At 36.7% G+C, this 23,733-nt stretch overlaps 3 protein-coding genes across 8 annotated transcripts; all 3 read right to left on the minus strand.

Moving 5' to 3' along the window:
• Positions 1-707: 707 nt before the first annotated feature.
• LOC113032481 (C-X-C chemokine receptor type 3-like) lies at positions 708-1,858 on the minus strand. Its single transcript, XM_026185420.1, has 2 exons — positions 1,478-1,858; positions 708-1,385 (listed from the first exon to the last, which is right to left on the minus strand). The coding sequence occupies exons 1-2, from the start codon at positions 1,856-1,858 to the stop codon at positions 708-710; spliced, it is 1,059 nt and encodes a 352-aa protein (XP_026041205.1).
• A 5,030-nt stretch (positions 1,859-6,888) lies between these two features.
• LOC113032010 (C-X-C chemokine receptor type 3-like) lies at positions 6,889-11,089 on the minus strand. 3 transcript variants are annotated; one of them, XM_026184636.1, is made up of 5 exons: positions 11,001-11,089; positions 9,064-9,141; positions 8,131-8,511; positions 7,899-8,024; positions 7,651-7,714 (listed from the first exon to the last, which is right to left on the minus strand). In XM_026184636.1, exons 2-5 carry the CDS (start codon positions 9,139-9,141, stop codon positions 7,706-7,708), a joined length of 594 nt encoding a protein of 197 aa, XP_026040421.1. In that variant the 5' UTR covers positions 11,001-11,089; the 3' UTR covers positions 7,651-7,705. The 3 variants fall into 3 exon arrangements, with proteins under 3 accessions (XP_026040420.1, XP_026040419.1, XP_026040421.1); XM_026184635.1 differs by having other exon boundaries at positions 6,889-8,024; positions 9,091-9,141; XM_026184634.1 differs by having other exon boundaries at positions 6,889-8,024.
• An 888-nt stretch (positions 11,090-11,977) lies between these two features.
• Positions 11,978-19,770, minus strand: LOC113031996 (C-X-C chemokine receptor type 3-like). Of its 4 annotated transcripts, none has more exons than XM_026184606.1 (4): positions 19,413-19,770; positions 16,532-16,639; positions 13,171-13,557; positions 11,978-13,064 (listed from the first exon to the last, which is right to left on the minus strand). In XM_026184606.1, the coding sequence occupies exons 2-4, from the start codon at positions 16,532-16,534 to the stop codon at positions 12,330-12,332; spliced, it is 1,125 nt and encodes a 374-aa protein (XP_026040391.1). In that variant the 5' UTR covers positions 16,535-16,639; positions 19,413-19,770; the 3' UTR covers positions 11,978-12,329. The 4 variants fall into 4 exon arrangements, with proteins under 4 accessions (XP_026040391.1, XP_026040392.1, XP_026040393.1 ...); XM_026184607.1 differs by lacking the exon at positions 19,413-19,770 and adding an exon at positions 19,342-19,358; XM_026184608.1 differs by lacking the exons at positions 16,532-16,639; positions 19,413-19,770 and adding an exon at positions 14,377-14,498.
• Between the last annotated feature and the right edge of the window lie 3,963 nt (positions 19,771-23,733).

Consider the following 23,733-nt stretch of genomic DNA (forward strand, 5'->3'; position numbering starts at 1 on the left):
ATCTTTCTTGCGGTGTGGACTGGAAAGAATCTCTCTGCATGTCTAATATATCTCTTTAAATCCACTACAGATTTGCTTTCTTATTAATTAATTCCATATATTTCAAAATGTAGTAAATATCCATATTGTTTACAGTAATTTTGTTGGTTGGTTTTAAAATGCCATTTTGAAGTAATGTAAATAAAGTGTGTGTAGTAAATTTGAATTTTGAAAGATGTGGTGCCTGAATGTTCATTGGGTTGACTTTTGCTTTGTCAACTATGTGAAGTTTTTAAAACAAAATTTCATTACTTTAAACATTTTTTGCGCAAATTAAAAAAATATTTGTCTGTAAAAGTGAATTTAGCCTTTAAACCTGAGAGTAAAATCCTCATCTAATGGTGCTTTCCAGAAGTATTCCAAGAGAATATATATTCCTGGGTGTAAATCCTGATATTTTCAAAAGCAGCCTATATAAACAGGAACAAACCCAGCTTAAAACGACTGGGCCCCCGCACAACACCAGTGGGTCCTTCCTATTTAAAGAACTGCTTTCAGTCAGTCAGAATTCTCTGTAACATCAACTAAAACTTTACACTTTGTACCAGAGAAGGTGGGGTGCTGCTGCCTTCAACTGAGGACATAGCCAGACTGTGGAAGAAATACTTAGAGGAGCTCCTTAATCTGGCTGACTGTTCTTTAGAGGAAGCACGGTCAGGGGGAAGAATTCACCTATGATTTGTTTGATGACTTGAAACATTTAAGTCTGACATGAACACTGTTTCCCTGCTCAGGAGCCGACGCCGGAACTTCTCACTCACAAAAGCATACAGGATGGGATTGAGGCAGCAGTGAAAGAAGCCCAGAGAGGTGGTCACTGTCTTTGCTTTCTCCAGAGATATTGTGTCTGAACAAGTTTGATTACTGATATCAAAATTAAACGTTTCCACTAACAGTGTGATGTTGTACGGGGTCCAGCAGATAAAGAAAACCACCACCACAGCCACAATAACTTTAAAAGCTCTCTGCTTTTGATGGCTCTGGGCACCACACCTCAGCTGATGCAAAATGCAGGAGTAGCAGAACATCATGATGGCGAAAGGAAGCACAAAACCCACTATGAGATAAATCATGCGTGATCCCAACCTCCAATAATATACTGCATTCTCACCAAATTTGCTATAGTTGTGAATACACTCTCTCCTGCCTCGTCTATCATCAAATATTTCTTCCAAAAAGATCCAGTCAGTGATAGAGAGAAGCAGGGAAAAGCACCACACCATCAGGCAGCTGGCCTGAACAACCCAAGGCTTCTTTCTTGAGTACATCTGTGTAGCATGGACGATGGACAGGTAGCGGTCCAGACTGATGCAGGCCAGGAGAAGGATCCCACTGTAGAAGTTAATCTAAAGAAATCAATGAGAGACAAGACACCTCTGCTAAATTAATTGAAAGTACAGATATTTTCACTGCATCTTTACTTCAGCACAATACTTACTGTAAAAACACTTCCAGCGATCTTGCAAAGGGGAGTACCAAATGTCCATCCATCACTTTTGGCATACTGTACTGCCCAGATGGGCAGCGTCACCAGCATCAGGATATCTGCCACTCCCAGATGGAGGATGAAGGTATCTGTTACGCTCCAGGTCTTCCTACTCCGAGCCAGTATCCTCAACAGCAATCCGTTCCCAGTTAGACCAACAGCAAACACCACAGAGTACAGAACTGGTATGAACACAGCTTCAAAGTCCACATTCTCAGTCAGGCTGCAAATATCACTCCCCTCATAAGAGATGTTCCCGTCTGAATAGTTATAGTTTTCATACAAATCAGACCAGTCAAGGTCCTCCCCTGTAAACTTTTTATATTCCATCATCTGTGGACAGAAAGAGGAATGGCCATTAATTTTATTTTCACTTAGACTCTGACTTGTGAAGTGGCTTTCAACCACATGGTCGCTCAGTCAGCCGGTCTGTAAAGTATTGGATGGATTGTTGGATTGTTCATGTTGAAATGCAAAAATAATGTTTTTTGTGTTCTGTATTTAGTCTTTTGTTTGTTTATTTGTTTGTTTGTTTGTTTTTAATGCATGCATTTTTTTTTAAACTGCTGCATTAGATATTCAGTGCCTTCCAAGTATTTGGAAACACTACTATTATTTTCCAGGTAAAGAACACAGTGTTTATTATTATTTTTATTTTTTTTGTTAACTGAATTACTTGTACCAATCAACATAAGGCAGTGTCAACCATTTCAGTCATACTATTGGTTTATTTTTTAATTTCTTAATTTGTTTTAACTGTTTTGTATTCAATCTTCTTCTTCTTTTATTTATGTTGGTAAAATTTAGGGAAGAGAAACTGAAATACATCAACAAAGAGGAAGCATGTAAATTCACATTTTACAACAAATTAAGAGTCAGGAGGCTGTAGACATTAGTGTGTCATAAACATAATGTCATAAACTTACTGAATGTTAAAAAAAATATGTAACAGGAAAATATCACCCTTCACAACATCACAGTTTAATATACTGTAGTTTGTCACTGAGAGCTAAAGGTGTGTATACAAACAGAAAAACAAACAGTAAAGAAAACAACACAAAACATCCTTTCTGCATCAAAATTTCATTTGTGATTATTTAGTAAATTCTTAAACTCATAATTAATTAATGTATAAAGAGAGTGGTCAGTGTACTTCAAATACATAATATGATGTTAACCCAAATTTTACAATAATGACATACTCGAGAAAAATGAGAAATAGCCAGCATAGGATTATATATATATATATATATATATATATATATATATATATACATATATAGGAATAACATAAAAACATACCAAACATACCAAAGAAGTCTCTGATATCGTAGATCATAAGAATCTGACCAGTAAAAGAGCTCTACCTCCAGAAGTGCTGATAAAAAGCATCCGATAAAAGCATGTAAAGCAGTTAAAGAGGAAGCTTGCACAAACACTAAAAACAAAAACAAAACATTACCTCCTCTACCTTGTGCTGTGTAAGAGGTTTGATGGGGTTTTTATTATAGAAAATTGTTCATGTTGTTTTGAAACAGTATTTTTGTGAAAAAATATAACAATAACTTTAAAATTTCAGCTTTACTTTTTAATTTACTCTTTTTTCCAAGACGCTGAGAATTAGGTTTCAGGCCTCATTTAAAAATGTAGCTTACATTTTTACAGAGCTATAAAATAATCCAAATATATGAAATGTAACTGCACTTCATATATTTAAATTGTGTGTTTAAGATGTCTGGAATTAACTACAGCAGAGATAACTGAACCCATTTATAAATTTGCTGTAAAACTACAATTTTCTTTCTCCTTGTTGACCTTCCATTTTTGTTAATAATGTGAAGATAAATATATGATATAAACTTTTATGGAATCTGTGTGCAAGTTGCGGTTCCACTTTAGATTTACACATTTCATAACCCTGTCAAATAAAGAAAAGTTAACAAATTACTCAACTGGTGTCAAATGGAAACTGAAACCTAGGAACCAGTAGTGCCAATCAAAGTAAAGTAGCAACTGTTTGATGGGGGTTTTTTCTTAATCTATCTTTCGGTTTTGATAGCTGCCCTTGTATAACTTTAATGATCATTAAGTCAGTGTCAGTAAGATTTCTTTACCTGGCTTTTTGGTCCTGTGAGTGTACTGTATTAAAATGGACTTGTTTGTATTAATTTTAATAATGCATGTTGTATGTTCTGATGGTTTTTTTTTACTTCATGTTTGTCTATTTTCATTTGTAAGCTCAGTCAAGATTTGTTATTTTTGTCTTTTTTAGAGACATATTGCCAAAAGTATTCCCTCACCCATCTAATTTATTGAATTCAGCTGTTCTGCTCACTTCCACGGTCACAGGTGTACGAAATCAGGCAGCTAGGCCTGCAGACTGCTTCTACAAATATTTGTGAGAGAATGGCTCGCTCTCAGGAGCTCAGTGGATATCAGTGTGGTATTGTGATAGGATGCCACCTGTGCAACTTGTACAGTTGTGAAATTTCCTCACTAATAAATATTCCACAGTCAGTTGTTAGTGGTATTATAACAAAGTGGATGTGTTTGGGAACAACAGCCACAAATAAGTAGCCAACCTAAAATCACAAAGTTGGCTCAGCGGTTGGGTATGGGGTTGTGAACCTTCTGCAGAGCCAGTCAGTATAGACCTCCAAACTTCATGTGGCCTTCAGATTAGCCCAAGAACAGTGTGTAGAAAGCTTCATGGAATGCATTTACACTAGTGTGAAAATATGTATATGATGAAAAACGTTACTGAATAAGCATGTAAGTAAGGTAGTCACACTTTCTGTAAATATTCCTGTGAAATCAAAGACTAAACCTGAAAATAATCATCAGTTTAATTTAGTTGTAAGTCGTGCTTCTGAATTTTTTAATCTTTTTTTTTCAAAAAAACAAATATAGCATTTTTAATATATGCCAGTGTCCCCTTATTATTTTAGTCCATTGCAATTAATGGGTAAACAAATAAATGAATGAGCCATAATCTTTCTGAGCTTAATGCTGAAAAACAGAAATAATCATTTTTGGTTCCAAAAATTAAAGTAAATGAAATTCAATACTACAGATCAATTTAAAAAAAAATAGCATAGTTATGGATGCTGATTTAAATTTTAATAGTTATACAAAGACCATTACAAAATCCGTTTCCATCTTAAGGATATTAGAATTACAATTAAGAGATACTAAAATGCTTATTATGCATTTATTTTTTGTAAGCAAAATTACTGTAATTCAATGTATATCCAAAATCCTGTTGCTAGGACCGACACCAGGAAAAATTTATCATATTGAAATAAATTTAATCATTCTACTGGCTTCCTGTCTGTAAAGGGACTGATTGTAAAATACTGTTAATGGTTTATAAAGTATTGAGGGCACTGGACCTAAATATACTGGTGATCTACTTGAAGTCTGTGAGGCTCTTAGGTCTGTTAGGCTTACTTAATATCCTTAGCTTGCCTCCACCAGTGTATGAATGTGAGAGTGAATGAATAGTGGTATTGTAAAGCGCTTTGGGTGCCTTGAAAAGCGCTATATAAATCCAATCCATTATTATTATTATTATTATTAGGTCTAGAACCAAAACAGGTGAGGTAGCATTTAGTATTTATGTTTCTCAGTTGAGGAATAAACTTCCTGTGGTGTGCAGAATCTTTTTAAAATTTGGGTTAAACGTTGTTTTGTTTTCTGAAGCTTTTATATTGAATATTTACTTCATTTTCATTTAAATATTGTCTTCCTATTTTTTTTTATATAATGTTTGCCTTTTTATGTCATTTTTTTGTCTTTGTAAACAATGTTGGATTCTTTTTGTATGAAAGATGCTATATGAATAAATTTGACTTGAAAAGAGGTTTTCGATTTTAGTCTAGACGTGTTTTCTGTGTGTCAGTAACTTTTGTAGTAACTTGTATTCATATTTTAAGTTTTTGTAGTTTCCGGCACAAAGTCAAATTTAAAACAAATTTTATGCCATTTCTATATAAAATAAAGTAAATTAAACTAATTAGTCACCAGGCTTCAAATGGAAACTGAAACTTGGAGACCAAACTCATCAAAGGAAGGTCTCAACTGTTTGATGAACTGCTTGTAGTTTTGACACGTTTCCAATTTTGCCTTCATAGTTTAGTGATTTTAGTGAATAATCATCAAAGTTCCATTGATTGGCATTTTGGTGCTGTGGGGATTGTTATATTGGAAACAGACTTTATTATGGTTTAAAATTATATAGTCTTCATTTTAATATTTTTTACAAAATATAAATCAAGATACAAAAAAATAGTATGAAATATAAGCTGTTGAAAACATGTTAATCTTTTTAAACTAATGATTCTCATGTTGTTGTGACTTATTTCTATTACAATACTGCCCGGCAATTAGAAAAAAGAAATATTATTAGCTGTCATGTTCAACTACAGAAGATACCAAAATAACCAATGCCCATTTCAGGTTATCTAACACAACAATATACAAAAGCACACTGTACATTCTGACGTTTATGTATTTCCCTGGTCTTGTCTTTGTCAGATAGCAAGGGAGTTGGAGGTCTCAGCAGATTCAAAAATGGTGCATCTGTTGCTGACAAAAGACTGGATTTTTGCACTAGTCACCTTGCAGGCAAGAGACCTGAGGATGCTCAGGAATTAACAGCAAAACTTCACACCCACAAAAGCATACAGGATGGGATTGAGGCAGCAGTGAATGAAACCCACACAGGTGGTCACTGTCTTAATTTTCTCCAGAGATGTTGTGCCTGAACAAGTTTCTGTGTTGTTCTAAAAATGAAAGGCTTCCACCAAAATCATGATGTTGTACGGTGTCCAGCAAATAAAGAAAACCACCACCACAGCCACAATAAATTTAAAAGCTCTCTGCTTTTGAAGGCTCTGGGAACCACACCTCAGGATGCGGGAGTAGGAGAACATCATGATGACTGAAGGGAGCGCAAAGCCCACTATGAGATAAATCATGTGTGATGCCAACCTCCAATTATATACGGCATTCTCACCAAATTTGTAATAATTGCAAGTCTTTATAAAAGGTGTGCGTCCACCATATGATGGGCCACACAGGGTTCTTAAGCCAGACGAAAAACATTTCATTTTGGACTTTGGCGGTCGGCAGGAGGTTGTCTCTGTTGACAGACTTGTGTCATGTGAGGAGAAAAGACACAGGCACACTATGCTGACAGAATGTGATGAGACGATGCTCGTCAAATATTATTATATAATATATTTGTTAAAAGCATATTTCTTTGTTGTGGAATAAGATAAATAAAAGGAATTGTAATAGCTAGAACTCCATGTATATAATAATCCAAAAATAAAATAAACAAATGCATTTCATTTAGCTGATGGTTTATTTGAACATTTTGCACAAAACATAAATCAATATACCCAAAGAATTTGTATAAAATACAAGCTATTGAAAACAGATTAATCTCAAACATATAAATCTCTTTACACTTATAATTCTCATGCTCTCGTGGCTTATTTCTATTACAATGCTGCCCGGCAATCAGAAAAAAGGAATAAATTTTAGCTGCTAACAAAAACGTATGAGTGGCGGATTGACAAAATCATTTCTGTCTTGTCACGTACAACTACAGAAAACAACACAATAACCACTGCCCATTTCAGCAATTAAACAAAACAATATACAAAAACATACTGTATGCTCTGATATTCATGTATTTGTCTTAATGTCCATTCAGCTTAGTTGGTCAGCTGGATCAGATTTGTTGTTTTTGTCTTTCTCAGATAGCAAGGGAGTGGGAGGTGTCTGCAGACTCGGACCACATGGAGCTTCTCCTGTTGCTGACAAAAGACTGGATTTTTGCACTTGCCACTTTGCAGCCCAGAGACCTGAGGATGCTCATGAGCTGACGGCGGAACTTCACACCCACAAAAGCATACAGGATGGGATTGAGGCAGCAGTGAATGAAACACACACACTTGGTCACTGTTTCAGCTTTTGCCACAGATTTTGTGACAGAACAAGTCACATTATTTTTGGAGCAATTTATTGTATCCACCAAAATCATGATGTTGTATGGCATCCAGCAGATAAAGAAAACCACCACCACAGCCACAATAACTTTAAAAGCTCTCTGCTTTTGAAGGCTCTGGGCACCATACCTCAGCTGATCCAGGATACGGGCGTAGCAGAAAATCATGCTGGCTGAAGGAAGCACAAAACCCACTATGAGATAAATCATGCGTGATGCCAACCTCCAATTATATACAGCCTCCTCACCAAATTTGTAATAATTGGGAACACACTCTCTCCTGCCTTGTCTAGCATCAAATAGTTCTTCTAAAAAAATCCAGTCAATGATAGAGAGAAGCAGGGAAAAGCACCACACCATCAGGCAGCTGGTCTGAGCAACCCAAGGCTTCTTTCTTGAGTACATCTGTGTAGCATGGACGATGGACAGGTAGCGGTCCAGACTGATGCAGGCCAGGAGAAGGATCCCACTGTAGAAGTTAATCTAAAGAGATAAACGAGAGATGAGAAAGGCATACTTTGAAACCTCTGCTAAATTAATTGAAAGTACAGATATTTTCACTGCATTTTTACTTCAGGACAATACTTACTGTAAAAACACTTCCAATGATCTTGCAAAGGGGAGTACCAAATGTCCATCCATCACTTTGGGCATACTGTACTGCCCAGATGGGCAGCGTCACCAGCATCAGGATATCTGCCACTCCCAGATGGAGGATGAAAATATCTGTTACGCTCCAGGTCTTCCTACTCCGAGCCAGTATTCCCAACAGCACGCCATTCCCAAGCAGACCAACAACAAACACCACAGAGTACAGAACTGGTATGAACACAGCTTCAAAGTTCACAACCTTAGTCAGGTCATAAATATCACCCCCTTCATAAGAGCTGTTCCAGTATGAAACGTTTTCAAATAAATCAGACCAGTCAAGGTCCTCCCCTGTCACTGTAATCTTTCCATCTTCCATCATCTGTGGACAAACAGACAAAAGGCCGTTAGTTTGGTTTTCACTTAGATTTAATTATCTGGCTTGTGAAGTGTCTTTGAACCACATGGTCAATCAGTCATCAGTCTAAGTACTGTGTTTTGAAGATTGTTTGCTTTTGTTGAAAAGCAAAAATGATGTTTTCCTTCAGGCCTTTTTTAAAAACATTTACATTATAAAAAGGTTGCATGTGAGCTAAGGGCTTTATAAAAAAAAAAAAAAAAGTAAAGCTGCTGCATTATCTATTTAGTGCCTTCCAACTAAAGTAGTAAACTTTTTCCAGGTAAAGAACACAGTGTTTTTTAATAGATAACATTTTAACTGTGAGAACAGAGTGAGATACCACAGAAACTGGATACATAACACTTCGCTTTGTAAGGTTTATAATTTTATTTTTGATGAACTGAATTATTTGTACCAATCAACATGAGGCAGTGTCAAGCATTTCAGTCATACTATTGGTTTAATTTTTAAGTTATTAATTTATTTTAACTGTTTTGTATTCAATCTTCCTCTTCTTTTATTTTGTGGTACAACCTGAGTTAGGTCATATATATCACTCCCCTCATAAGAGATGTTGTCCCCTGTCCCTGTAATCTTTTCATCTTCCATCATCTGTGGACAGACAGAGAAAAGGACATTAATTTGGTTTGATCATCTGACGTGTCAAATGTTTTTCAACCACATGGTGGTGCCATCAAACTATACATCTGCAGTGCTTTTGCTTGGTTGTTTTTGGTGACACAAACTAAATGCAAAAAATAATGTACTATTTTTCTGTATTTAGCTTAATGAATTCAACAAAATTTTCACAGTAATTTTATTTATACACTGCCAAATTTACAACAATGGTTCCTATTAAGGCACTTTAAATTGTAAGGTAAAGACCCTACAATAATATAAAGAACCCAGAAGAATCAGACAATCTAACACGATGAAGCTTCTGGCAGAACCGGGCTTAGGTAGTGGCTGCCATCTGCTGCGAACAGGTGGAGGTGACGAGAGGAAGACAAGACAAAACACAGAACATTTAGGTTTTTTTAAAATCTCAGCTATCAGATTTATTGTATCAAGACAAAACTGCTCTATTAGACATCCAGTGCATTTCAGAGAACGTTAGAAACACTTTCCAAATGTTTTCCAGGTAAAGAACTAATACCAACTACAAACCATAAGGACAGCATGGAAAACCACAGAACCTGCATATATCACATTTGAATGTGTGGAAGCCAGATTGTAAACTCAAGAAGCAGGAGATAAGCACAAACATCAATTTTAATACTGTTAGTATTACAAAACACTTGCAGAGAATGGCACATGACATTAGGAACCTCCTAGGAAACCACGCAGCAAGGAGCACACAACCATGTGGGACAACACAACAAATGACAAAGGGAGACCGAAACAATATTTACACACACAGGCTAATGAAGGGAGAGGTAACAGGCGGGAGGAGTGCTGACACTGATCGGGAAAACAAGAAAATGTTTCTGATGTACAAACTTGACACAGAAAGACAAAACAACAAATACAGAGACATGACTGAAGGAACAGAATGGGTTCACAAAAGGGAACTAACAAACCTTTCGGCAACTTAAATCTAAGCAAGGAACTAAGAATGTAGATTTTTAAAAAACTCATCAGCACAGAGAATACAAAATTACTTAAGTAACAAAAGGCTAGAAAGCCTGTACATAAATCCCATCTCAAAACCAAAAAGAAATCATCAACACACACACACCATCATACCATCACAGGATCCATAATATTTTGCTCTGTAAAGTTTTCAGGCATCTGAAATGTTAATTTATTCTTTATGGTTTTTTTTGTCCCTTTAATTTGTTTTACATTCATTTTTTTTTAAAAAATCTAGTGTTAAAATTTTGGGAGGACAAATTAATGTGCACATTCAAGAGGAAGCACATTTAAATTCAGTTTTCAAAAAATTAAGAGCCAGAAAGCTCTAAACATTAATCTGAATTTTAATTCTCTGTGACTCAATGGTATATCATGAAAAAATAATCATTCTTTTGTTAAAATAAAGGATCCAAAGAGTAGTATCACATCCATTAAACCGTCATGTTTGAGAAAATGTCAGCAACTTCTTGAATGCTAAAAAATATATATTGTAACAAACTATCACACTTCAAACCACAGCGCATTTTAACACGCCGTGGTCTGTTACTGTGAACTAAAGGTGTGTCTACAAACTGAAAAAGAAATAAGCAAATAATACAAATTAAAGCAAGTGTTCATCCTCAAAAGTCAATTTGTGCTCATTTTGTAAATTGATAACCACATTTATTTGTCCAGAGAGGAGAAAGTGCAATTTAATCCATAATGTGATGTGTGTAAAGAAAGGTGAACAAAAATTCTATAATAATGAACTGCAAGAGGAATCAAAACTAACTAGTATACAATGATAAAACAGTAAATACATTAAAAAAAAAGATAGGCATGAAATAAAAACATACCAAAGCAGAAGTCGTTGATATTTTAGATCACAGAAATATGCTCAGTGAAAAACACCTCTACCTCCAGCAGCACCGATAAAAGCATGTATTACCACTGAAGAGGAAGCTGACATAAGACAGACTCAGACAAAAGCCAAAAAACCCCTCCTCCACCTTGCAGAGCACATTATACATAAAAACTTTCATAAACCTCCATCAAGATGTTTGGTAGTTTTACACAGTCTTAGAGACACCATAACTAAAGTGAAGATAATCTCACTATTAATATTTATTCTATTTCTTTTTTCTTTTTTTTTCAAGACAGTGAGAATAAATTTGATCCCTTATTTAAAATGTCATATGTATTTTTAACTATCTATAAAATAATCCCAATCTGTAATTGTTGCCCCTCTTTTTATGTTAGACCCTTTCACCAACATGAAGATTTGCATATGATAAGAACGTTTACGGGGTAAGTCTGTAAGTAAGGTGGTTACACTTTCTGCAAATGTTTCTGTCAAATCAGAGACTAAACCTGAAAACGCACATCAGTTTCATTTGGTTTAAGTTTTGTTTCAGATTCTTTTGACATTTAAAACAGGTTTTGATTTTAGTCGATATGTGTAATCTGTATGTGAATAATATGTGTCCTTTTTTATTCATATTTTAGGTTGTTGTTTTAAGTACAAAGATGAAAGAAAATTATTTTTTTAATGCAATTTCTTTCATCAAATTAGTCACCAGGGCTCAAATAGAAACTGGAACCCGGAGACCAGTTCACCTCATCAAAGGACTGTACACACTGTCTGATGAACTGTCTTGTAGTTTTGATATGTTTCCAAAACTCCTTCCAAAGTTGTAACAATAAGTAAGTTTACTTCAGTGAAAATACATCCAATATTCCTTTAATAAACCTGTTGGTCCTAATATTGAAAACAGACTTTATTATGATAATAAAGATTTATTGTGCATTTGAACATTTTACACATAAAACATTAATCAATATACAAAAGCAAATGTCGCATAAAATACATTCTGTTCAAAACATTTTAAGATAAAATAGTAGCTCTTTACGTTAATAATTCTCGTGCTGTCATAACTTATTTCTATTACAATACTGCCCAGAAAACAGAGAAAGGAAATCTCATACACTGCCAACAAATGCAGGTGTGAGTTATTTCTGTCCTGTCACATTGAACTACTGGTGCACTAAGAACTGTAGCAAATAACCAGTGCTGATTTCAGGTAATGTAACACAAAAAATATACAAACACAAGTTGTATGTGCTGATGTTCATGTATTTGTCTCCATGTTTGTTTAGGTCAGTCAGATTTGTTGTTTTTGTCTTTCTCAGATAGCAAGCGAGTGGGAAGTTTCAGCAGACTCGGACCACATGGAGCTTCTCCTGTTGCTGACAAAAGACTGGATTTTTGCACTTGCCACTTTGCAGCCCAGAGACCTGAGGATGCTCATGAGCTGACGGCGGAACTTCACACCCACAAAAGCATACAGGATGGGATTGAGGCAGCAGTGGATGAAACCCACACAGGTGGTCACTGTCTTAATTTTCTCCAGAGATGTTGTGCCTGAACAAGTTTCTGTTTTGTTATCAAAATGAATAGTTTCCACTAAGAGTGTGAAGTTGTACGGGGTCCAGCAGATAAAGAAAACCACCACCACAGCCACAATAACTTTAAAAGCTCTCTGCTTTTGATGGCTCTGGGCTCCATACCTCAGCTGATCCAGGATGCAGGAGTAGCAGAAAATCATTACACCAGAAGGAAGTACAAAGCCCACTATGAGATAAATCATGCGTGATGCCAACCTCCAATTATATACAGCCTCCTCACCAAATTTGTAATAATTGGGAACACACTCTCTTCTGCCTCGTCTATCATCAAACACATCTTCTAAAAAGATCCAGTCAATGATAGAGAGAAGCAGGGAAAAGCACCACACCATCAGGCAGCTGGCCTGAACAACCCAAGGCTTCTTCCTTGAGTACATCTGTGTAGCATGGACGATGGACAGGTAGCGGTCCAGACTGATGCAGGCCAGGAGAAGGATCCCACTGTAGAAGTTAATCTAAAGAAATCAATGAGAGATGAGCAAGACATATTTTGAAACCTCTGCTAAATTAATTGAAAGTACAGATTTTTTCACTGCATCTTTACTTCAGGACAATACTTACTGTAAAAACACTTCCAGCGATCTTGCACAGGGGAGTACCAAAAGTCCATCCATCACTTTGGGCATACTGTACTGCCCAGATGGGCAGCGTCACCAGCATCAGGATATCTGCCACTCCCAGATGGAGGATGAAGGTATCTGTTACGCTCCAGGTCTTCCTACTCCGAGCCAGTATTCCCAACAGCAATCCGTTCCCAAGTAGACCAACAACAAACACCACAGAGTACAGAACTGGTATGAACACAGCTTCAAAATTCACATTCTCAGTCAGGTCGCAAATATCACCCCCTTCATAAGAGCCATTCGAGTCTGAATAGTTATAGTTTTCATAGAAATCAGACCAGTCAAGGTCCTCCCCTGTCACTGTAATCTTTTCATCTTCCATCATCTGTGGACAGACAGAGAAAAGGCCGTTAATTTGGTTTCAGCACAAATGTTTTCTACCACATGGTGGTGCTATCTATCATCTATCTATCTATCTATCTATCTATCTATCTATCTATCTATCTATCTATCTATCTATCTATCTATCTATCTATCTATCTATCTATCTATCTATCTAGCATTTAGTTTGGTCATTTAGATATTCTTGATGATCACATTATAAGCAGGTAAAAAACACCGTGTTTTGTAAATAATGTCATAACTGTAAGGACAGAGTAACACCACATGAACATACATACATATATACAAGTTTTGTGATATTTTTTTTTTAATAAATGGAATTTATTATATCAATAAACATAAAAGTAAAGGATTCAAAAGAGCTCTATCACATCTCATCTTTACAAAACCTGGAAACTTACTCAGTGACAAAAATATAATAGCAAACTATAACACTTCACACCACATCAGAGTTTAATATGCTGTGGTCTGTCACTGTGAGCTAAAGGTGTGCGTACAAACAGAAAAACAAATGAGCACAATGAAAGCAATGCAAACATCAAAATTCAATCATACGCAAATTGAATTTTTATGCAGAATTCATCGTTTGCATTGTTTTCAATACAAACCGATTTTAATTATTTCTTAATTACATACTTAACTGCATGCATTTGTGCAGAGAGGGGAGAGTGCAGTTTAAATGTTCAATGTAATGTGTGTACTCTTATGTAAGCACAACTGAAATTTTACAACAAGGAATGACAAATGCATGAAATTTAACTAGTATAGCCTGATTGAAAACAGCATAAAATAAAAAACATACCAAACTAGGAGTCTCTGATATTGTAGATCACATAAATCTGCCCTGCGAAAAAGAGCTCTACCTCTAGCAGTCCCGATAAAAGCATCTAAAGCTACTACAAAGGAAGCTGACATAAGACAAAGGCTCAGGCACACAAACCAAAAAAAAAACCCTCCTCCACCTCACAGGATACGTTATGACAGTATGAAAACTCTCATAAGCTGTAAATAAGAAGTCTGATGATTTACAGAAATTTAATGAAATAATTGCTAAGACAGTTTTAAGAAACGTCTTACTTTTAAAAAGTTTTATTTTTTATTTCCTCTTTTTTCCGAGACGCTAAGAATAAAGTTTTATCCTTTAATTTAAAAAAAAACAATTAACAAACTTAAAATGTTAAACTATGTGTTTCAGATGTCTGAAACAAGCCTACAATAGAAACAACTTAACATATTTATAAATTCTCAAAAAAATTGTAAAATTTTCTTTCTCCTTGTCGCCCTTCTGTTTATGTTAAAGTAGTAGTAAAGGGCCTTTACACCAATGTGGAGATATGAATACGTAAAAACACTTTCGGGGTCACTGTGTGAGTAACGTAGTCGCACTTTCCGTGAACGTTTCTGTGAAATCAGAGACTAAAAATGAAAACACTCATCAGTTTCATTTGGTTTGGAAGTTGTGTTTCAGAATTTGTTGCCATTTAAGAGAAACACACGATTTAAAAGAAATGCATTGTGTTGAGTGCTGAATTTGTCATATGTATTTGACATATATTACATGCAAATATGCTCTGATCCTGGACAAGCTCGGGCACATTGTTTCTGGCCACTGATCACAAATGTTGATGGGGTTCTTTTTTTTAAGCTTTTTTTGGGGGGGTAGACATGAGCTTAAGCTCTCTGTCACCACCAAAGATCAACCATCATCATGCAGTTTGACCAGATTTATTTCAGTGAGTAGTGTCTGATTGTCTTATTTGTATATTTTGCAGTGTTTAACTTGTTATGTATTATTCATGCATGTGTCCTCACACATCAGTTGAAAGCTGTAAAACGCTCTCTGGAATATGTTAAATTTATAAACTGCAAATTTAGATTAGATGACAATGTCATAGCACACAAGTAATGGACTTTGCATACATCCATTTAGTTTTGCCACAAAATTGAAAGACAGTGTCATAAAAGTTGATCAAATATACGTTTCTGTATTGCTTTAACTGAATTGTGCACCAGTGTTTTGTTGCATTTGTTTGCTTCAGGCCTGAAAACTTAAAAACAATTCTAAAATGTGCTCAAGCAATCAAGAAAAACTGCAATAAGGACAAGAAATGCATATAAAATAAACAACATACATGAAATCCAAATTTTAAAACAGTTTTCACAGCAAGAAATTACAACACAAATATTGTTGTAAATGCACTCTTCTTGTTACTCATGTCAGGGCGACACATTCACACTTATTTCTAATTTAGAAAAGAAAAAGTTCTCTAAAGTGGCAACGGAAGATATGCACACATAGAAATGCCTTTGGAGACCACTGATGTTCAAACCAGAAACCTTCGTGCAGTGAGGTGACAGTGCTAACCACTGCCCTACAGCACCCTTTTATAGGTCTAATTTATGTTACTATCATATTTTTCAAAAGCAGACTCTATGCAGAGAACATAAAACTGACTGAACGTGCAGTGAAATAATAGTGTAGTCATGCTGTGCATCTTTTTGTCTTACATGTCTGTTTACACAAACAAATCACACTCTGGTTTTATTAGAACAGTAGTAGTGAAGAATATTGGTGCAGAATGTATGCCCAGAGACACAGCAGCAATTCACACCATTCATATAAAGCTCCTGGACTACACAGTCTCGTCAAAATGAATGAAAAAAACAAACTGAAATTATGAATGAACAGCTACATGTTGATAGATAAGCTCCTGGCATGTCTTAACAAACCAAAAAAAAAGATAGCGTTTTATGACACTCATATCAGTGTTAAATCTCACTTTATATCATTTTCAAGATCAGCATTTCAAAGATTTAGTTACCTTCCCCCAAAACCTCAAGATATTTCTCACACCTTTTTTTTTTCACTGTATTGCTCATGCTTTGTACGCAGCCACCAAACATGCAAAGATGACACCTGTGACAGAACTTGGTTTCAAATGTCTGTTTCCCCTTACCATTTACAAAAGCTTCAGATCGTGTTCCTGTTGTTTTTCACACCTTTCCTCGGCTGGTTGTGCAGCTCTTATGCAATTCATCTTAGAGGCAAATGGAAATGTAGGTACCTGTCAGAGAAAGAGAGAAAAGCACAGCTAGAAAACAGTTCTGTTGTGACCCAGATTATACATTTTACAAAGCAGCATGCATGTCTGGCTTTTTGGTTCATTCTGCAGTGGGATGCAGCACGCTGGAAACAGTGGGATTTAAACACAAGTCATTCAAATCTAACATAACATGACAACATTCTGATACAAACAAAAATATATAATATAAACACACGAATACTACTTTTTTGTCTCTAAGAAACTAATTAAAACTTGTTTGTTCACCATAAAATCTGTGCTTCTAAACTGAGGTTTGTTTTTTTTAAGCTACAGTGAAACCATTGAGATGTTGTTTTGGGCAGTTTGAGGAACTGAGAGAAGAAAACTGGCAGTTTTAATTCCTAAAATCGTTTTTGCATTGCTAAGTTTTAGCAGTAGTGAATCATTTCCTATAGCACATAGGAATCACAGTTCCAGTTTACAGGTTCAATCACATCTGCTCACTGATGTAATACCATCGGCTTCGTGTGATGTTGATGGTGTGATTGGATGTAAGATAAGATTCACAGAAGATGAATAAGCCTCTTGGCAAGATTTTTCTTTAGCAACTGTTTGAACATTTGCAGAATGGCTTCAACTTGAACCACCTCTTCCTTTTGCTTAGGCGGTTAATTTGACCACATTGTAGGTTAGTGTGCCACTAACCTGTGCCACTTGCTGAAAAAGGTTTCCGTTGTAATGCATGACTATCTATGATTGACAGAAGGGTCGGGAAGGAAAGACATAGTTCATATTGGGAAATCTATTTGATAGCGTGCTTGTTTCGACACTTCATTGGTAAGGGGACAGGCTTAGGTACACACTCGCACTCTATACAACTTACATTTAACGATGAAAAGACTTCCTCGGATATAATTCGTCATAGGTGTGAATGCTACTTTGTTTTGTTTTTGCGAAACTGCTACCATTATATAATGCACCCAGAATAAACTATTAAAACAGTACTTGATTTTAAATCCCTGAGTGATGGCAAAACAAACAGCAACAACAACAAAAAAATGTCACTTGTGCAGGTTCAACTTGTAAACAGAAGGAACTCACAGCACCTCTGTGGATTTCCTGTGTGACATTCAGTCTCAAAAAATATATTCACCCTTTCAGCTGTAGTTAAGTAAAACAGAGCTCAACAACAGTGCTGATGTCACAACAAATATGTACAGTTTATTTTGCAGATGGAAGCGTGCAAAATCCACCACCCTGTCACAGTCATGATGTATTCAGAAGTGAATTATTAATGAATCTCATTGCTAAATGTGTGGTTTTAAAGCTGCACCCTTAAAAACGCCCAACATTACAGTTACCATCAAATCAGTGCCATACACCCTACGTGATTGTCCATGATCATATGAACCATCTGGGCTGGCTGTCAGGGAACAATCATTAAACCTTAGTACCATCAGTCTAAGACACAGTACTAGACAACAGACAAAAAGAGTTGTAATGACCAAACAGTTAAAACTGGTTTGGTGTGACAGATAAGCCTCTTCTGAGCATTAATCACTTAGTTCTTCCATGGTGCACACGGGAAAATCAGTCCATCACACTTTACTACTCTATTGTGAGCAGAGTAACAAAGCTAAGTTGAGGAACTCCTCCATAACCTGGTGTTTGGTAGAGCACAGCACATTACTCTTGCTGTCTGCTCTTACTGATAGTCAGGCTTCAGCCTAATTGAGGAAGGCATCCTTCACCTGTCTGTGAACTTGGGATTACACGGAAGACAAAGTTTAGCAATGTCTCAAAGTATCATTTTCACAGTGAATAGTGGGAGGAGGTGTTCTATGTGCAAGCTGCACGCTCAGCTCTGGGGCATCCCAGGCAGGAAATACAAGGCGCTGAAAGGTCAGGTTGAGCTGTTTTCCTCTTCCCGAGCAGCAGGCAGCAGATTGGCAGGATTTTATAAAATTGCAGTGTTTGCAGTGATGTTTGTTCTATATTTGACCAAAAGGGCCAAAATCCTCTCATCTGTCACTGCCGTGCTTTGAGAGCAGCACATAAGGATCAGATTTGGTGCATTAAGCTGTGTGGCTGCTTCACGGCCACAACAGATTTCTAAAGTCTCAATAAGCATGTGCATCAAAGCCTCATGAGGCAGAATGTGATATCAAATATTTCCAAACTGGGGAGTGCTAAAAGTAAGAAGTTTTTCTCTTTATTTTTTGGTTTATTTTAGTTTTCCAAACAAACAAAATCATTTCAGGAGTTATAATTTTTCCCCTCAGAATCTATTTTTCATGTTTTTTCCTTAATTGACTGAAAAAACTAAATATTTCACATCTAGTTTTAATTCATGTTAAAAACCTTGCTGTCTATATAGTGTGCATTCCCAGTTCCTATTATTTCACCACATATTCAGTCAGCGCTAAAAGTTGGAAACTACTTTTGGTCTTTTCAAATTATGAGAGTTTTTATTAATACCAGCCAATCAGGACTGACACTGTGAGATTTAGGCTCAAACCCTTCAGGTTTAACTACTCTGAGGGCTTTCAAAAATGACAAACAACACTTTAGATAACAGTCTAAAAAAGTTGTTTAAAAACAGACAGACAGTAAAATTGCCTGTTTAAAAGTTAGATTTTCTCCAGTTCATCAAGTGATAAAGTAAAATGTTCTCTCTCAACTTACTCCCACACACTGATAGGGTGAACTTAGTTGCCACTAACTTGTGAAGGAGTTACTCAAGTGTGAGCTCAGGCTGGTATACTATCATGTGCATGTGCCAAAGGCGTGGTACCGTCAACTTCAGGTATCAGATGAGTCAGAATAGTTGCACGTCTCTCGTTGTCATTTCTTGTGGCAATGCTGTCCCGGTTGAGGCATTCCTTCTGATAGCACTTGAAACAGGTCATATCATCCTCATCCTCTGGAGTTCTGGCAAAGAGGCTGTAGCTTGAACTGATCGGTACAGGGTTTGGATCATCAGGTGGAGCACTTTGTCCATTTTCTCCTTTTTTCTTCTTCTGCTGGGTTCTGATGGTATTCTCAGTGTGAACGAGATGGTGTCTTGCATTACATGGCTGCTATGGCCTCCCTGTATGCCCTCTCTCAATGCCCTGCCCCGATCTCATCATCGCCTCAATCACAATCTTGATGTTTATGTAGGAAATTTGCTAGGACCTTTTGCAAGTGATGAGTCAAGACTTTTCTCTTGAGCTTCTCCTTTCCCTCTGTTCCAGCATTCTGCTTCATATTTCCACAGATGTAATGTCTTTTCAGTTTCTTTTCTTCTTTATTCTATGATCTATTTTTTTCCTTCCAAATAAATTAGCTCATGCTGAGTGTTCCTCTCTGTGGAGCCCCAAAGTTTTTTACCCAAACATACGTAACACTTATAGCACCATCACCATATTTTCCCCTCATATAAACAGCATCCACCTCTTCAGTCTTCAGTGGGATTTTCTTTACCAGACCTATCCCCATGCTCACAAATGCTTAATTGTATCTATCTGGCACATTAATTTCTATCAATGTCACCTCAAATCCAAACTGTCTTTCGCTACAACCAGGCAAAACAGTCACAACAGACTTAAACGTTCGGAAAACCCTTGTCCTCAATTTACTTTCCCATTGAGAAAGTACTCTTTGTTCCCTGAGCACTGAATTTACTCAGCCTTGTGATGACAAATCTCTAGACCAAAAGCGGGCAATCAGTTTTTGTGCGGGGGTTTTGTTTGTTTGTTGTCTTTTCCCCAAAGAATTATCACAATTTATTTCACATATCTGACCTCTGAGAACAACATTTCTGGATACACAATGGGAATACATCTAGGGTCTACACTGTTTGGCCTTTTTGTGTCTCAACTATGGAAGGTAAAGCTAAAAAAAAAATAGATTATTCCAGTATGATCTGTCTCTGTCCATCTCACACCCCTCATTCAATCAACCAAGGCGTCAATGCTGAAGCTTGTTATGGAAATCTGAAATAAACCTCAAACAGTCAGTTTGAGTTTGAATTTACTTTGCAAAGGGATCAGCCAACAGCACAGCATGCATAATCCTGTCATGTATGCATGACAGGATTATGCATGCTATACAAAGAGGTATCGTAAGTCTAGATTATGTGTCTATCTGCCATGATCACAGTATAAAGTCAGTGTGCAAAAGATACTTTACAGCTCAACATGTGGTATATCTGAAAGATCACGCTGAGAAAGAATAAGACTGTAGGGAGCTTCTCACTGAGTAGGTTCAGCTTTACACAGGAAAAAAGAGAATCGTAAAATTTTCCATCACAGTATGCATTGGGGTATTAATAAAGTCTGTATGACTAAGCCCAGTAGCCCCTGGTTACAGTGGCTTAATATAACATACAGCAAACAAAACACTTTCTGAAGTTGCATCAGAAAGTGCTCGGACTCTTTCACTTTCTGCATAACTTGTCTTACAGTTTCTAAATGTCTCAAATGACTTGCATAAATGGCCTAAAATTCATGAACCATAAATAACAATGAGAATATTTTTTGTGTTTTTTATAGAATTGATTAAAAGTCAAAATATGAAATTGCTCACTTAATAAAAACTTAAGACCTTTAAATTCGCATATCTCAGAAATGCACACGTAGATTTGTGCAGTTTATCCCCACTCAGTGTGGTGCATGCTCTCGAGCCCTGTCAGAAATGTGTGAACTGGACTCTTCACAGATACTCTGGGGGGTGGAAACCTTATCTGAACCAAGTTCCTGAGGTTACTTCAGTAATATCTTTTGCTTTGGGTCATTAAAATGCTGAAAGCTAAACCATTGCCCTATTCTCAGATCACATGCACTGTGGGAAAGGTTTTCTTTGAGTACCTCTGTGTGGGACTACATTCATCTTTTCTTTAGTTCTGGGCAGCCTCCCTGTGCCTCTGCCGAGAAGCGCTGCCATACTACAGTGCTAAGGCTCGAGGATGGTGCTAGTCCAGGGGATTTTTTCCTTATGCGCTCACTTTACATTTAAGTCAAACCCTCACCACGGTCTCCAAGTAGCTGATTGCCAGAGGAAGCAGAGAAATACTGAACCTCTATTACAGCGATGCGTTGGGCTCTTGATCACCTCCCTGACTCAGGCCCTTCTTGCTTTATTTCCCATTTTAGCCAAAGGGTCAACTCTAGATGGAGTCCAGTCCAGACACAGTGATTTGGTTATGCTTTTGTAAAATAATGTAATTTTCCACTGCATTCGGGTTCTGCCATCTGTTCACAGCTTTATTAACAGTAAAAAGTATTTTTTAATGTTGAGGTTGTCAGAAAAAGAGCATTAGTTTCACAGCAAATGCATGTTTGTTTGTTGGTTGGTTAAATGAGGACTTTCTGAAGCCTCTTTACAGTTTGTTGTCCAAAATACCAAACTTGCACTGAATTGTTGCTACTGGGAGCTTCACTGTTTTGGTTCCTTTTTCAAACGTTACCAAGATTGTTCAAAAGACACACATACAAACCAAACCACACATTTTCCACACGCTGTCACTGTCCTTCTAAAAGGAATTTTTCTCTTTTATTTGTTTTCTTTTACTTGTTGTTGCAGAATTCACAGTGTCTCTGAGTTTGGTAACTTTACCGTGCTCAGTGGTTTTCAAGTATTTTGAGGCAAAAACACACTAAAGGTTAAACTGGATTATTCACACCTGCCAAAAACAAAAAAGCATATCTTACCCACAGAAGAACAGTGTCATCAGTTCTTCTCTTAACTGTAAACACTTTTCTTAAAGCAACACCATCATCATCACTCCATCATCAAATTTTCTACATTTCTGGTAACGGTCTCTTTGTCGCAAACAGATGTTAAAGGCTGAGTTTAATTCATTTACTGACAAAGAGAGAAAACACACATTAATAAAAGTCAAAGATGTTTTCATTGGAAAAACTCTCCTTGTTATTTTTATTCAAATTTCCAGTGGATAATGCAGGAATATTCATTTCACCATGATGGAAATGTAGTAAAAATCAGATAAAGTGAAAGCTTTTGTTCAGCTCAAGCCTTTCCTTTGAGAAGCCAAGTTTCTCTCAGAAAGGATGGGTTAGGTTTCCTTTTCAGCTTGCTTGGCACCATGTCAGCCAACTTCTCCCCACAGTGGAGGCATTTAGGCTGAAACTATGGCCAAGCTAAAAACTCTGTAGTTAGTAGATTGTGTTGGCTGCTTGTGTTTTGCTTTAAAACAAAAGCAGTCCCCCACCACCACCCTCGCAGATTTTTGTTTTCCTCATCGACACCAGTGAGGGCCTTTGATGTGCACTAATGGTAAATGCAACTGCAGTTAAAGGGAAAGTTTACAAGATGTTGGTGATGGTTTGGAGATGATGGCACACATAAAACAGAAAGGAGGCAGAGCTGGAGTTGACAACTCCTTTTAAGCATTTTGGAGACAAAGTAAGAAAAGCAAGACTGAGATGATTTGAACTTGTGCAGAGGAGGAATAGTGGATATATTGGGAAAATTATCTTAAATATGGAGCTGCCAGGCAGGAGGAAAAGAGGAAGACCACAGAGAAGATTCATGGATGTAGCAACCCCTAAGGGGACCAGCTGAAGAAAGAAAGGTTTATGGTCAGTTGCAACGACAATTTATGGTTGAAGCCACATTTCAAGGGGCACACCTTTGGGGAACCACTCTTTAACAATCACCACTCAGAGTACGTCACGCAGTAGTGCTGCAGTGCCATCTGTTGGATACCCCGCTATCATCTCTCAGAACAGTGTTTTGTAAAACAAATCTACTGTATGATTGCATCAGTGACTAAAGGATTGATGTTCCAAATAACGCAAAGACTGTTTAATAAACTAAGATAAACAGAGGAAACCAGATTAAGTGCAAAATCCTGCTCCAGCTCTTTTATAAACTCTAAGCAGCAAACAGGAAAATGTTTTAGATTCTTCACTGGCAAGTAAAAATAAAGAGAAAATATACAAAAACAATGTGCTTGTGTGCTGCAGTTATGTATCTTCATAGATTATGCTTGCCTGCTTTAAGAATTGGTTAAGTCACCTTAAGTTATTTCTACTCCACAATGACAGCTGCTGTGTTATCTGAGCTTCCAGGGAGACGTGTTGGTACTCCATGATGTACATCAAAATATG

Source organism: Astatotilapia calliptera, chromosome 11 (assembly GCF_900246225.1).
Source record: "Astatotilapia calliptera chromosome 11, fAstCal1.2, whole genome shotgun sequence".
Lineage (NCBI taxonomy): Eukaryota > Metazoa > Chordata > Actinopteri > Cichliformes > Cichlidae > Astatotilapia > Astatotilapia calliptera.

What these genes read in the sequence shown, in the direction of transcription:
- LOC113032481 (XM_026185420.1), bottom strand. Translation starts at nt 1,858, where the DNA reads ATGATGGAATATAAAAAGTTTACAGGGGAGGACCTTGACTGGTCTGAT. An exon ending in TCGCTGGAAGTGTTTTTACA is followed by an intron (nt 1,386 to 1,477) that starts GTAAGTATTGTG and finishes TGATTTCTTTAG; the next exon opens with ATTAACTTCTACAGTGGGAT.
- LOC113032010 (XM_026184634.1), bottom strand. Translation starts at nt 9,141, where the DNA reads ATGATGGAAGATGAAAAGATTACAGGGACAGGGGACAACATCTCTTAT. An exon ending in ATATATATGACCTAACTCAG is followed by an intron (nt 8,512 to 9,063) that starts GTTGTACCACAA and finishes GTTTGTCCACAG; the next exon opens with ATGATGGAAGATGGAAAGAT. An exon ending in TCATTGGAAGTGTTTTTACA is followed by an intron (nt 8,025 to 8,130) that starts GTAAGTATTGTC and finishes TTATCTCTTTAG; the next exon opens with ATTAACTTCTACAGTGGGAT.
- LOC113031996 (XM_026184606.1), bottom strand. An exon ending in TCGCTGGAAGTGTTTTTACA is followed by an intron (nt 13,065 to 13,170) that starts GTAAGTATTGTC and finishes TGATTTCTTTAG; the next exon opens with ATTAACTTCTACAGTGGGAT.